Source organism: Alosa alosa, chromosome 4, assembly GCF_017589495.1.
Source record: "Alosa alosa isolate M-15738 ecotype Scorff River chromosome 4, AALO_Geno_1.1, whole genome shotgun sequence".
NCBI classification, from domain to species: Eukaryota; Metazoa; Chordata; class Actinopteri; order Clupeiformes; family Clupeidae; genus Alosa; species Alosa alosa.
The window spans coordinates 15,583,228-15,598,377 of NC_063192.1; the positions used below are offsets into that span (position 1 = coordinate 15,583,228).

At 39.9% G+C, this 15,150-nt stretch overlaps 1 protein-coding gene across 1 annotated transcript; it reads right to left on the minus strand.

Annotated features, from left to right (window-relative positions):
- Positions 1–1,574: 1,574 nt before the first annotated feature.
- Positions 1,575–14,891, minus strand: mbd1a (methyl-CpG binding domain protein 1a). The gene is made up of 14 exons (XM_048240592.1): positions 14,818–14,891; positions 13,008–13,019; positions 12,765–12,832; positions 12,568–12,611; positions 12,241–12,291; positions 11,991–12,035; positions 11,679–11,714; positions 11,450–11,497; positions 10,192–10,362; positions 9,688–9,936; positions 9,383–9,463; positions 6,159–6,215; positions 5,523–5,678; positions 1,575–3,685 (listed from the first exon to the last, which is right to left on the minus strand). The coding sequence occupies exons 6-14, from the start codon at positions 12,006–12,008 to the stop codon at positions 3,209–3,211; spliced, it is 1,293 nt and encodes a 430-aa protein (XP_048096549.1). The 5' UTR covers positions 12,009–12,035; positions 12,241–12,291; positions 12,568–12,611; positions 12,765–12,832; positions 13,008–13,019; positions 14,818–14,891; the 3' UTR covers positions 1,575–3,208.
- Between the last annotated feature and the right edge of the window lie 259 nt (positions 14,892–15,150).

Genomic DNA, 15,150 nt, shown 5'->3' on the forward strand with positions numbered 1-15,150 from the left:
TTACCTTAAATGCCATTTTAAGGTGTGACCCCTTAATCTACATTTAAGGTGTCAAATCAGGGGTACCCTTTATTTGTTGTGATTAAGGGGGTAATTAAGGACAATTTTAGCGTATATCTTAATTTTATTTTAAGGTGTTAATTCAGGGATTCAAAACTTTTTTCAAACTAACAGTGTTACAGTGCAAAGTTTTCAGACTATTTCAAACTAACCTTTGCCGTTTCTATATTATTTTCCATATTGTAGTCTAAAATAGATAGTTTAGAGTAGTTTAAAAAATGTATTAAAAATAAGACCATTGTGAGACTAAGAGAAGATGAAAGGTTAAAGGGTCTGAAAACCACATATGAACGGTGTGTTCACTCTACTCTTGTAACCTTGTACTCGATGACTATAGTTCATGGCCAGTTTTTAGCCAATTCAACAGGAATGGTTTTAACGTCTGCAACTGCCCAGAACTTCTTCCAGCTGGCACACTCAATGAATGCAGTGTGAGTGTGTGTGTGTAATGGGAAGATATCACCCATCTCCTAGATCTGCCTAAGTCACCGCTCCTGTAGTGCCACATGAAAGGCTTCTTAAAGGCTTCTTTTCAGGCAAGTTCCTCTTCATATTAAAATGAGACAAAGGAGCTCTTTCAAGAGCAGGCCACGCTAGCCACGGTGCATCCATGCACTGAGCGCCTCTCTTTAAACTGCCAGCAAGAACGGAGCTCAAGTGCAGGTGGCTCAGAGTGCTGATTGACATGTATGCCTCTGCTACATGGGCCACCATGAATATTAATAATTATGCTAAATTAAGGATTCCCAGTTGTTAATTCTTTATAACGAACAAACAAACAAATAAGTTAATGAATAACACATGATGCTTCCTTTCAGTGTTTCAACATTTTTTTTTCTGCTAATGAACAACCTACATTACTATTATATATTCCTTACTTTCTGTTAGTCCAGCACCCAAAGGTAGGCCTACAACAGCTAAATGTGGGCCCAGAGCACAGCCCTCTTTCCAACAGCTCTTCCCAGAGTAGGCTTCATCTGTGTGCATTTGGATGCAGGTGAGGACCCCTCTTGGCTCCATCATTCCACCTACTCTGCCACCCATGACTCGGGCCATTCCAGCAGAGAAAAAAACATTCTCCTGCCCACTCAAGAGGTGACACATCTACCTGTAGGTGTATCTGAAATACTGTATTGGGGAGCTCTTACAAGTAGGCCTACAGTCATCCACTTCCACATGTTTTTAAAGGCGCTCCGCCATCCTCTGGACAACTTTGTTACTACAACTTTGAATCCTACTCCAGAGACCTGACTTTGCCCACAGAAATCTCCCCGCGGTGTTCAACACAGCATTTGTCCCCAGGCCTTGTAGGAATGACACACTACAAGCCACATCATTACGATGCCAACCCGTTTACGTGTTTGGAACTAACTGAACCAAGAGACTGAGGCAGAGTTGTGTTATATCATTACAGCTGTGTGTAATACTTTTTGTCTTAGTTACTTTCCTGAATGTTGATAAAGTCTTGATGAATGTGTTATTTATTTTCTATCATGAATAGACCGGGAAATCCATAGTTTAAAAAACACACATACTTTAATAAAACTTGCTGTCTGTGCTATTGTGCTATCTGTGAAAAAAATGTCAGTAGAACAAGAACATATTTCAATAGAAACATTAGAATCATTTTGAACCATTATCAACATTGATTCCCCAAATGTTGTATTTTACAGAGCACAATCCTACTTCAAGTCACACAATCCAAATGTAATCTAGTCATTCAGATTCTGATAGATAGAATAATGTAGTACTACTATGACATCCTAAAGCAAAAGTTAGGGGAAAATATTTTCAACATAGTAACTTAACAAGAAGGACGAACTGTTGGAACAATTCCAGTGTGCAGATATTTCTCAATCTTACAGAGCAAACCGATAAACAACGATTTACATGGATGGACATATTTTGGTATTGTTTGTTTTGATTTAAAAACATCCTCTGAGGTTTATAAAGAAGGAAGCCAAAAATGATCCCACGTGACTTAACTGAAAAGAGGAGAAGAATAATCATAATCAATAATCCGTCATCAGTGGTTTAGCTCAAGTTTAAACAGCACCTTGAATGGTTAGTCAATGCAACATGTTGATCTACAAGAAAGCTAAATAATTTCAATCTGGTTTAGTCAGATTACATTTACTTCCAACAACTGTGAAGCAAAATAATACTTAGAACAGTATGAATGTAACACAGTAATATTTAAATAGTATTTGACTTTTTAAAAATCCAATTGCTTTTACTTCCACTTACAGAAGATAAAGAAGGGAAATTAGGTAATTATAAATGTCTTACAATGATTTTTTGGCAATGCGAATCAAATCTTTTTCAAGACAAACTGTGTGATAAAATGGCAAAATATGAAGAAAAGAAAAAACATTTGGAAAACTTATTTAAAATGTTAAACAACACTTTAAGCCCAAGTTATACAGAGTAGACTGTTCGTCTAGTAGCACCTGGAGTGGTAGTGGACCTCTTTTCAACCACAGAACTGGAAGAAAAAAAAAACATTGACATCCAGAACTGAAAAAACACAGACATCCACAGAGAAGCAGTGATACTGGGTAGCTGTCCTTGCTCCATAGCACCAAGAGGAACTTCAGAGGTTATATGAGTCTTATCTCTTTTTACAACAATGGGAACCCCAACGGACCCAATTTCAGAGTGGAAAAGTGCCAAACGCTGTCAGCTCTACAGGTCTGATCAAACAGGCTGGTGCCACTTCCCCTTGGTGACCTCTCTCTGTGGGGACTTCCTCGGCTGCACAAAGCACCTGTCCATGTTGCATCACTGTGCTTATCGACCTGCAACAGCAAGGTAAGGAGGCATGTCCGCCCCCCCCCCCAAGAGGTAGAGAAGAGCACCAAAGGTCTGCCATCTCAGCTGCACCTGGCTCCAAGCCCTCCATCATGTAGTGTGGATGACAGATCAAAAGGCAAAGAGTGTATCTGTACAAGTACAGACATATTGCTATGGGTTTTCCTGAAAGGTATGGAGGCTTTGCCTACTGTTCCTTCATTGTAAGACACAATAATTCAACCGGGGAGAGCACCAAACTGTCAGTGGCCTTCAAAGACTTGCCTGGTCTCTGAACTAACCAGAACCTCAGTCCAGCAGGAGAAGTACCCCCCTCCTCCTCCTCCTCCTACACAGGTTAGTCAGACGAGGGCGGGTGGCATCTGTCGCAGCTCTCACCCTCCTCCTCGGGATCCACCAACAGGTGGCAGCCGGCCGCTCGCCCGCGGAGCACGGCCTGGTTAGCCAGAGCAGAGCCCCATGGGTAGCCCTGGCACACAGCCAGGCCCTCCAGGTCCAGCAGCAGCTCCACCACAACGCTGACAGTGGTGAGCCGAGGCGGATGGCGCTCGTAGACCGGGTGTGCCGGCGGCAGCGGCAGGCCCTGCAGTCTCAGCCCGAAGTGGAAGCCCGGCTCGATCTGGAGCACCGTGTCGGCCATGGCTGAGCGGCGCGAGCACTGAAGCAGCTGCAGCGCCGGGCCCTTGGCCAGCACGGCCATCCAGTGGGCCGGCAGCACAGTGCAGCGCAGCGCGGCCAGCAGGTGCAGCAGCTCAGGCTCGCCCGTGCCCTCCAGAGGCTCCGAGCCGTCGGCAAGACTGAAGATCCCAGACATCTGGAAGAAGAGAATGAGAAAACGGCAAGAGGCAGAAGGGAGGTACAGGAGAGAGTGTAAGGAAAAAAGAGAGAAGGAGAAAGACAAGTGAGACAGTGAGAGAATTTAAGTTAATGTTATTTTGTTTAAAGTACAACACTAAACATGTAACACACTTCAGAAAAGACAGTAGACCGTCATGTATAGACAGAATGAGTAAGCTAGAAATACATTTCTTTATCAGGGCAACAAGTCATCAGATTTTCATTGCTCTACCTATAATACATTTGTTTAGACAAAACAAAAAACTTTGAAGTCATTTTTCTCAGTTTGACACTCTGGTCAGTTACTGCCTTTTGCCTTTGTAGGGCAGTATGGTTTTGGGAGTTACTGTGAACACAACCCTCTATTTTTAAAATCGAAAATACAATCAAATTGAGGATAGATATTTATCCACATGATAAAGGAAGTCTTTAATTACCCAAAAATGACAATAACTCATTTTCGACCAAAAATGCAGTTACTGCCTTTTGGCTTTGTAGGGCAGTGTTTACGTAATGAAGTGATAGCTTAGTAAATTCCCGCAATATGGCAAAGCACAGCGTTCCCTTTCTGCGCATAGAAAAACTCGGTATTAGCGCTTTCTCTGTACATCCAGCTCAGAGTTATGCTTCAAGTCCCATATCAGTTAAGTTACCCAGACAGCTTATTTCCACCTGAGAACCATTGCAAAAATGTGCCAAGATGCAGAGAAATTAATCCATGCCTTTATCACTAGTAGGTTAGACTACTGCAATGCACTTTTTACTGGTCTAACAAAAAAAGCATATAAAGAAATTGCAGAACTTTGCTGCTAGACTTTTAATTACGACCAAGAAGAGGGAGCACATCAGCCCTGTGTTAGCTGAACTGCACTGGCTTGCTATAGAATTGATTTTAAGGTTCTGTTAATGACTTACAAAGCTCTAAAAGGCATATAACCTTCAAATATCTCTGAGCTTTTAATATCCTATCAACCACAAAGGAACCTTAGATCTTCCAATGCTAATCTTTTAATTGTGCCCAAAGTGCTCAACAAGCAAAGCGGAGAAGCTGCTTTTATCCATTATGCACCAAAGCTATGGAACACCCTGCCTCTATACATCAAACAGGCAAACTCTGTAAACATCTGTAAAAAAGACCTGAAATGTGAGAGCTTTTAGTTAACTCACTGTTATCTTGTAACCTATTTCTTCACATTAACTCACATTTTACTGCCGCTATTTACTGCTGCGATTTATAGGGTCTTCCTATTTTTACTGCATTAATTGTGATGTATGTGTTGTTGTATTTATCTCTTGTGAAATCTCATTTTTACTTAATTCTAAATCTCTGATGTTATATTTACTGATTTGCTTGCTTGTTTGTTTGTATTATTACACATTTCTTTCTTTCTTTTCTGTCTATTATTGTGTTAAATGCTCCAAAAGTAAAGCACTCTGAGCTGCATTCTGTGTATGAAAGGTGCTATACAAATAACACTTATTATTATTATTATTATTATTATTATTATTAAAAATAAAAGATGAAAAAATATTTATAATATACATTACATTACATTACATTACATTACATTACATTACATTTCATTTAGCAGACACTTCTTGACCAAAGTGACTTACATATGTCAGCTATATTACAAGGGATCACATTGTCCCAGGAGCAACTTGGGGTTAAGTGCCTTGCTCAAGGGCACAACAGTGGAAGCTGGGAATTGAACCGACAACTTTCAGGCTACTGCACGCTAGCCCAGCTCCTTAACCACTACACTACCACCGCCCTAATATATATATATATATATTAACATTTAATCACTCACAACAGGTGGTAAGTCTTCTGGTTCTACTGGCTCCTCTTCGACTGGCTCCTCTTCGACTGGTGCGCCCATGTCCATGCTCACCATCTGCACGTCTTCACTGAGCCCCACAGCACCTCCTGCTGGTGGAGCTACGAAACTGTACACAACCATGGGCCCCTGAAAGCACAGAGCAGAGTCGTATAGAGAGTTTGACCAAGTAGGGAATCAAATGGGTGCCATGTTGTGGACCAATATTTCTGTAAGGGCCTTTTACATATTGACAAATGTTGATGATAACATTTATATGCCTGTTATAATGGTGAAAATAAGTGATTTATTTCAACATAGCATATTCGCTCCATAGGGTTACGCCGTAAAGTCATCTGACGTTGCATTGGTATCCAACATGGTGAGAGTTGGCCAAACTCTCTCTATATATGGCTCTGGCACAGCACAGTGACCCCTGCTTATGCCTAATGGAAAGAATACACATTTTCCATATTAACATGCACTTTGAGATAAGTATTTTTCTCTTGTGTGTGTACAGCCACTAAATGTTTCTTGTACCATACTAGATTGATTTCTGATGTCTTTGTATGAAAAAAGGTTTAGGCAGAGTTCTGTATATCCACCATATCTATTTTGTGTTTTGCTCACCTCTGATCCATTGGTTTGGAGATAGCTGCGCTGCAGCTCCATCTGCAGATTTCCGTTCTGAGGAGAGGAAACATGACCAGAGACAGCAGACAGGGGTTTGTTTACATTTGAGTGGAAACTGGGGGGTATTCCATCAACCTCGCTAAAGGCCAAACCTGGCTTATTTCGATAAGTCTCGCTAATTTTAGTGAGAATTCCATTCCATTAACGAGGTTAACGTGAATCCCAGTTTGGTAACCATGGGAATTTATGCCACAGAACTAACCTGCTCCGTAGCAGGTTAACTTTCAAGCTAAATTAAGCTGTGTTGCAAAAAAAAAAACAGTCGGAAAACGAGTCCAAAAAGATGGTTCCGTCAACCTGTGCTCTCGTCACCTGTAGCCTACAACTTCAAAAATAGAAGTAGCCTAGGCCTATAGAAATGTTTTTACCGACAGTGCACCAAGCATGGATTTACACATTCACTAGCTCCAAAGAATGTATGAAGATTATACGATTAAAAATGTTTTAACTTCACATGCGTGTGGTTCTAGGAATCGTGCTACTCTGCGTCATTTACGTTCAGTGGTGGTGTAACGTGCAGTGAGACGGCATATGAAAGGATTTACATTCTTGTGTGTTTGCAGGTTAAGCTTCCCCATACGAAGTATTAAGGCTACATTGTTTATCACCTTGATGATGGCATTTTTAGTTATAATTTTTGATGAAAGACATATGTCTACTGCTGATAAAGGGTCATGCACATTTGGTAGGCTGTTCAGTGACAGCTTTGCCAGTGGGCTATATTATATCTGATGCAAGCCAAAGGACAATTATTCTGTAGCCTAGGCAGCTAATAAATAAAACTGCTTCATGTGTCGACGATTGTTCATGAATGTCAAATCAACTGTGTGCTACACAGATCAAAAACTAGGCATAAATTGAATTGAAAGCCATTGCATTTATGATAATTATTTTTCAAACACTTTGGGACTTATGGGAGACAATAGGCTATTATGTCGATACTAATTTATTTTATGACCACCTACACCTAGACAATAATTTGGAGTGAACTCTTTTAATATAAGAACGTAGTCTATAGATAGTTTTGAATATATGGCAAAGTTGTTTTTGAGTTTATACTATTTATTCATTCACTCGTTTTGTTCAAGCATAGACTGTAGGCTATAGCTAGTCTATGTGTTCAAGAGTGAAGCCAATCAACCTTGCAATTGATTTCAAACCATTAGCATTGTTGTTTTAAATGTATGCTTTCATTATTCTCCAATTTCTGTAGGCAATCTATTTTTTTCTCTCGATGTTAAATTTGATGACTTTCGATGAAAATCCTGTAGATGGCGCTTGCCTATCGAACAGAAATCATCTAGTATTGTCTTAATTTTATGACATATATCGTCTTTTCGTCAATCTACTGTTTTGGTCTACTTTTCTACCTCGTGCACGAGCAGAGATGAAGCTGAACTAAACCTCGCTTGAATAAACGAGGCCAAGATGCCGCTAACTTGAGTTACTGGAACGGCTTCAGCCCCAAGTGAAAGTCTACGCTAGTTCAAGCCAGGCTATTTCTGTTAAGCGCCGCCTTCATTAGCGAGGTTGATGGAATACCCCCCTGGAGTTGCTATTTGTAACAACAAAACAATAACAATAAAGGCTTGGTGAGAGTAAGGTGGTGTCAATTACTAAACCAGGGTGCTTGCCCTTTTCCCCTATTATTATTTTTTCATATACAGTGCCTATAAAAGGTATTCACCGCTCCTTGGATATTTCCACTTTTACTGCTTTCATAAATGGAATCTTGATCAATTTAATTTGCTAAGTCTTTTACAATCACTTACAAATATTCCCATATATTAACTTTTTAGGTCACTTTGACATTAATCGCTTATTTTGCATTATATACTTTTAATTAATTAACATTACTTTGTAGAAATCTGCTTTGTAGAAATCTTTCAAGTCAAAATGAAAGCAGATTTCTACAAAGTAATGTTAATTAATTAAAAATATATTCCGTATTTTCCGGACTATAGGTCGCTAATATAAGTTGCATCAGTCAAAAAACGCCTCATGAAGAGGAAAAAAACATATATAAGTCACACCGGACTACAAGTCGCATTTATTTAGAAATGTATTTCACAAAATCCAAGACCAAGAACAAGAACTTTTTTTAAGGAGAAGTTCAGTGTGATTTTGACCTAAAGTGTGTTGAAACATGATACCGAGTGTGAACTTTTGTCTCATAGCCCATCTCGGCTTGTCCCCTGCATTCCGAAATCCGGCGCTAGTTAGCCGATGCTACGAACAGGTTTTCAGTGGGAGTATAAATCATCTTGTAAATAAACTACCAGTGCTTTTTCAAAGTTCTCAATGTCTCGTTTTAAATGCCAGGGCCCTCGGAAGTCTACCAATGAAGTGTGGAGTTATTTTGAGCCTCGTAAATGGTGTAAAATAATTATTTATTTGCATGGCTAGCCCAATGCCCAAGGCACTCCCAATGAAAACCTGCTGGTAGCATCGGCTAACTAGCGCCGGATTTCGGAATGCAGGTAACAAGCAGAGATGGGCTATGAGATAAAAGTTCACACTCGGTATCATGTTTCAACACATTTTAGGTCCATATCACACCGAACTTATCCTTTAAGTGCGAAAAAATATCTGACCTGTCGCTCCCGATCTCATTCCACAAGCCTAGAGTGCCCTCTCGCGGCTGTAGACGGTAATGTTTCATGAAGCGTTCATGTCAATTCATACTGGTGAACATTTAAAAACATGTTAAATTATATATATTTTATATGACAAACTATCAAAAGGGGAACTTATACTGTAGTCCGGAAAATACGGTAATGCAAAATAAGTGATTAATGTCAAAGTGACCTAAAAGTTCATGTCAAAGTGCTTTCACTTTGACATTAAAGAGGGAATTTTTGTAAATTATTGCAAAAAAAGGCCAAATTAAATTGACAAAGATTCCATTTATTAAAGCAATAAAAGGGGAATTATCCAAGGGGGGTGAATACTTTTTATAGGCACTGTATGTATTAAAACTTTCATACTTTTTTCAAGACTTTCACCCACATTTCCATACGTTTCCCTGCTTTCCAGACCTTGGGGCACACCATTCATGAACAGTAAGTACCTCCTCAGTACACTAAAGGAATCCACAAGTGTCATTACGGTGGAGGCAGCTCTTTCTCATGGGCAGAAGTGATGGGTCTGGGTGAACTCACATGAAAGACTATGGGGAATGTGTGCGAAGACTCCTCAGTGTTCAATGCGCCACTGACATAGTCATTGCTGATGTCATCATTCTGAGACAGGGAGACAAAAGATACAATGCAAAATTGCAAAGAAAAGATGCTCATTGCTCATTGAACCAATACACAGAACCAACCAACCACTTTTTTGTCTTTGTTTATATCTGGTACCGCTATAGTTATAGTATAGAGTGTACTGAGAAAAAATATCAGGCAGTGACAATGCTTATGCTGATGAAGAAAGGATTATTAAAAGAAAATAAATAAGTGACAGTTACCACAGCTACCTGTTCTAACTCAAACATGCCATAGTCTTCATCATCTTCGTTGCCCTCCTCCTCGTCCCTGTCCACACTCTCGCTTCGTTTCCTCTGCTTCTTCTCCTCCTCGTCATCTGGGTCTGTGTAGTCTTCCTCCCAGACCGGCCTCTTGTGCTTCCTCTTGGACCGTGGCCTAGTGGGGAGGATGTACTGCTTCATATCATGCTGTTTGGTCTCATACTTGGCCTGCCTTTTGGAACCGTATTTCTGGAAAAGGACACCACAAATATCAGCGGCATGAAATAGGTTTACATTATAGCAGTCTCTAAATAAACACTATTTCAATGTCTCCTGCAGGGCAGACAAATCATGGATTGGCTGAAGGACCAGTTGGTGATTCATTTAATAGTTTACAAATAATCAATGAATTAACTGTTGCAGCCTTAGTCTATCTTCTGAACTCAGCATTTTGTGTCTTGTTATCCTGTGTTGACTGATTTATGCGCCATCAAGCTTTCTCACCTTAAAAGTACCCTCATAAATACACTGTCGAAGTCGGCACTTCTGCTTCTTTGTGTTGCGGCCCCCAAACTTGGGCTTGTCCTTGCAGTGGTCACATTTCCCACAGTCTGTCCGAAGGCAGGCCTCACACTTGAAGCACGTTCGCCGTTGGCGCTTCTTTTGAGCCTGAAACTAACATAGTGAGAGCAGGTGACTGACCCAAAATTCCCAAAAAAGTCAAAACAGAATGAGAAAGTGACTAAAACCTACAATCAGGTTCTTTAGATAAATAGTTTTTCAGGCACGTTTTACATGGACAGTTCTTTTGTCATGCCGATTAAACTATTCAGAATAAAAATTGTGTCACCTGTTTGCATGGGTCAGGTTCTAATCTGATCTGGTGCTTACAGGCTCTGGATAATCTTTGCTTGGAATAGCCATTGCTGCTTTGCTTTTCATTGAGAAGCTACAGAAGGCAACCCGATCGACTGTATATATGGCTATTCAATCAGAATAAGAACAGAATACACCCCCCAATTTTATTTTAATTATACGGTTCTTTTTGGATTGGCAGTTATATTCTGATCAAGGTGTGTCATTTTTATTCCGATTGAGCCCTTATTCCAATTCTAATCAGATTAAAAGTGTCCATGTAAACCCACCTAGTGATGCTTGAAGTGTAACTCTCGCTAAAATGCAATCTAGGGTCTTTTTGTGAATGTACCCGAGTCAAACTTCCATTTAAAAGCATAATTAGGACGAAAGTGCCACTTTTAAGTTTGATCGTATTGTCGTTTTCGGGTCAAATGGCCTTTTGATTGGGAGTGCTACTACGATCGCATCAAAATCACTATTTTTAAAACAATAAGAAGGCTCGACACAACATGAAAATTTGCTCAAAGTATCACCAGGGTCTCTAAACATGAACTCAAGCATTGAGAACATTGTTTGTGTACACAGAGTTTACTAAAAAGAAAGGTTTTGAACAACTCACTTGGTTTTTCCGCTCGCCGCCATCTTGCCAGTCAAGAAGTGAGTTGTTCAATACATTAAAAAAAAAACATGAAAAAAGTTTCATGTTGTGTCAAGCCTTGTTAGTGTCGTGATTTTGATGCGATCGTAGTAGTGCCTCTAGCACTCCCATTCAAAAGGCCATTTGACCCAAAAAAACGACAATACTGTCGATCTTAAAAGTGGCGCTTCCATCATAATTTTGCTTTTAAACGAAAGTTTGCATTTTGGCGAGAGTTAGACTTTAAGGTTTATTCTCAGGACTTACTTCAGCTGCTCTGTCTTCATTGTCTTCAGAGTCACTGTTCTGAGGATGCTACCATAAAATGAGATTAGATCAGATTACATTTTTTTTTAAACCAATTAAATTCATTAAGATTCACACACACACACACACACAAAAACAATTACCGTCAAATCTTAAAGGAGACAATGTCACACATGAGCCATTAATGCAGCAATAGTCGATATACACTCTCACCACTTTGCCTTTTTACCTTTTTAGATTTGAGCTCTGACAGTCTCTGGGATTTCTGCAAAAAAATAGACAGTAAATGTGTTTGTGCCAAGAGGTAGATTGTAATGCTTGTATAGACACTGAGTAACCTCCGATATGTTCTTCTGAATGAACCTACCCAAGCAGCTTTGATATGGAGCTCAAAGTAAATGAATCCCTCCTGACTCCTGAGAGACTTTAATAGCGCTTTTTGTTTTCACACCAGACAACATTGTCACTGACTCTCTTTGTGACATACTTTAACTCACTCCTTATGCTTAACTTTCAGGTCATCGGATCTCTCCACACTCACCCAGGGAGGAATTTTCATTTCATGCTCTGAGCTCTTGACTTTCTTCTGAAATTTTACCACAAGACAAGTGTAATTTAATTTAATTTATTTAATATTTTTGGAACTAATAACATCAGCCTCATTAATCAACCTGCTAAAGAGGTTCATAGAAGATGAAACGTGTGTCTCAAATAGGAAGTGATGGTAAAAATGACTCTCTGTGAAGCTCCAAAACATTTGAATTAAGCAACCTTACAGACTCTAGGCTCACCTCTGTTTTCAGGTTTGCAGGATTGGCAAGGACCCACTTGCCATGTCCAATCTACAACACATCAACACAAATAACATAAATTAAAACACCACCAGACAAAGCACAAATTAACACAAGCATGGCATAACAACATGCTGCTTCAGACATTTTTAAAAAATATTTATATATTTTTTCTATGCTTTTAAATTCGATAGCACAGTGAATAGAGTGACAGGAAGTGAGTGTTTTTCAAACTTTTTTTAGTGTCTCTGGTAGGTTATTTCACACACTGTCTTAGTAAAGTGTACCTTCTAGGGCGGCTCAGAAATGAACACCAAGTACACATACCTTCTTGAAGACAATGTTCCGGTTGGGATTGTTATTATTCAAAGCTGTAGAAAACAACGAAAGTTTTCAGTTTTCAATTTGGTTAAGTGACACACAGGCTATAAGAACCGCCAATAATCCACATCATGTCAGTATGTGACTGTTTGTCATAAAACGTCTGTAATCTGTAATGCTTGGAAAAGCCTCTGATGACGTACGAGTGCATGAGGTACAGAGCTCCTTATTTCCCACTGAAGAAAAGGGACGTCGACACTTCGCACAATCCCTGGAGGACGACAGAGACAAACAACCACATCTCAGTATGATCACTAAACTTCCTATGGCTAATGTTTGATGAGAGACTATACTGTACCAGAAGTATGGCTATAATAAATTACAAATACAATTTTACAAGACCATGAAACTGAGGTCTGAAAATAGAAAAAAAATGTTCTACTCACAATCTCACAAGGCTGCTCAATAATGGCAAAAATCATGAATCAATTATTTTGATTTTGCACGATTGCTCAATACTCAAAAAAATAAAGAGAAAAACAAATTTAAAAAAAATGGTGCAAAAAATGTTATTTAACAGTTACCACTATAAAGTTAAGGGCTGCATTGGATTTATAATTCAAGACCAAACCAGAAAATTGTTACAAAATAGAATATGCTATGTTGTTTTAATAATCGTTGGAAGTAGTAATTGAAAATCTGATTTCAATCAATTGCACAGCCCTACAATCTCACCAAAATATATCATATTAGGGATCGGCCGATATATCGGGCCGATATTTGCATTTTTTATGTGTTTCGGCATCGGCCGATAAGCCGCTGCATTCGCCGATAGTTTTTTCATTTACATACAGGTTTTTTCATTTACACACAGGCGTCCACAGGCAGCTCTGTGTTGCTGGAGACGCTGCAATTCATGTGCAGACTGCCCCTCCTCCACGAGCAGAGTGCTGAAAGCCTGCTCTTCAAGACAACAGTAAACTTAAAACTTTCAAAGCATCTTTTAACTGTTTGACTTAGCTGAAATATTGCCATACACTTTGAAGGTGGAAGCAAGTTTGTGGGACCAAATGGAAAACACGAATAATAGATAGGTAGCCTACTTTTTTTTTAATGCTTAATGATCGTTTATAAAACTGCTTGCCATTGTATTTAGGGAGCTGCAAATAGCTAAGTTGTAGGCTATCCATATTCATGCGGTAGCTGTTACAAACACTGGTCATATGATTAAGTAGCCTAATGCCAACGTTGTTCCGTGGTATTTGTGGGAGTTTTATTCAGCGACCACCTGGCTGAGTGTTGGACACGTGTGTGTGTGTGTGTGTGTGTGTGTGTGTGTGTGTGTGTGTGTCTCCCTCCCTGAATGCCTGTTCTATAAAACATGCTTGCCATTGTATTTAGGGAGCTGCAAATAGCTAAGTTGTAGGCTATCCGTATGCATCGTTAGCGGTAGCTGTTCACGAACACTGGTCAATCATATGATTAAGTAATGCCGACGTTGTTCCGAGATATTTGTGGGAGTTTTATTCAGTGACCACCTGGCTGAGTTTTGGACGCGTGTGGTGTGTGCGTCTCCCTTCGAGCGGGGCAGAGTTGCCATCGCTTTTCGTTTTTATACCTTTTGACGTTGATGCCGTTTAGAACAGAAACATCTGACACCACGTTATTTCCACGTTATTTTCCTCTGCTGATTCATGTTCTGTGGTTGACAAATCTGGCAGCTTTTTTTAGAAAAATATAGACATAGAAAATTTTAAACCAAGCAGTCTAAAATGACAAATCAAGCACTTTATTTCAATAGCTACTTTTCAGGCTTATTGTTTTCTTAAATTATTTAAATGTGTTGACAAAGGACATTTTGTGATGACTTGAATTATGTCTTATAATATGTCAGCAAGCAATGCATCATCAAGGCTGTGTTGTAAGATGTTGATGAAAGCATTTTGCACAGTTAACCATATCCAGTGCACCCATCCATAAGTTAAATAAATGTTCCTTTTTTAAATTGAGACTTATAACATTTGTTATCATCATTTGTAATTATGTGTCATTTGTATGATGTAAACTGAGGGAGCAAAATAAAAGCAGTATCGGCTCCAAATATCGGCTCAAGAAAATCGGCAGCCTGTATCGGTCATCGGCTAAGGCTGATGGAAAAAAATCGGTATCGGTACTAAAAAATCCATATCGGTCGATCCCTATATCATATATACATCACCCTATTTCAGAAGTTGTAACATAAATTTAAGAGCTCACCTGACCACTGGGGCTAAGCCCAGGACGCTGCCTGTTCGCAGTGAGCACCATTTTTGGATCCATGATGTGACGGGTCAGTGGAGGTGAGGGGAATCTGGGCTGAACCTTCATAGAGACATGTCTATGTGGTGCACCAGAACGCACTTCATTTTTGGGTCTCTCAACGGGACTCACTGGCTCCAGCGCAGGGTGCAGCCACAGGGCATTGCTGGCGAGTTTACTGGGGCTGGTAGCAGGGCTGAGGTCTCCAGGGTAGAGTGAGGGTGAACGAGTGGCCCGTTGCACCAGCGGGGAGATCGGGGTGAGGTGTGGGGGGCTGCCGAAGTCGCTGGA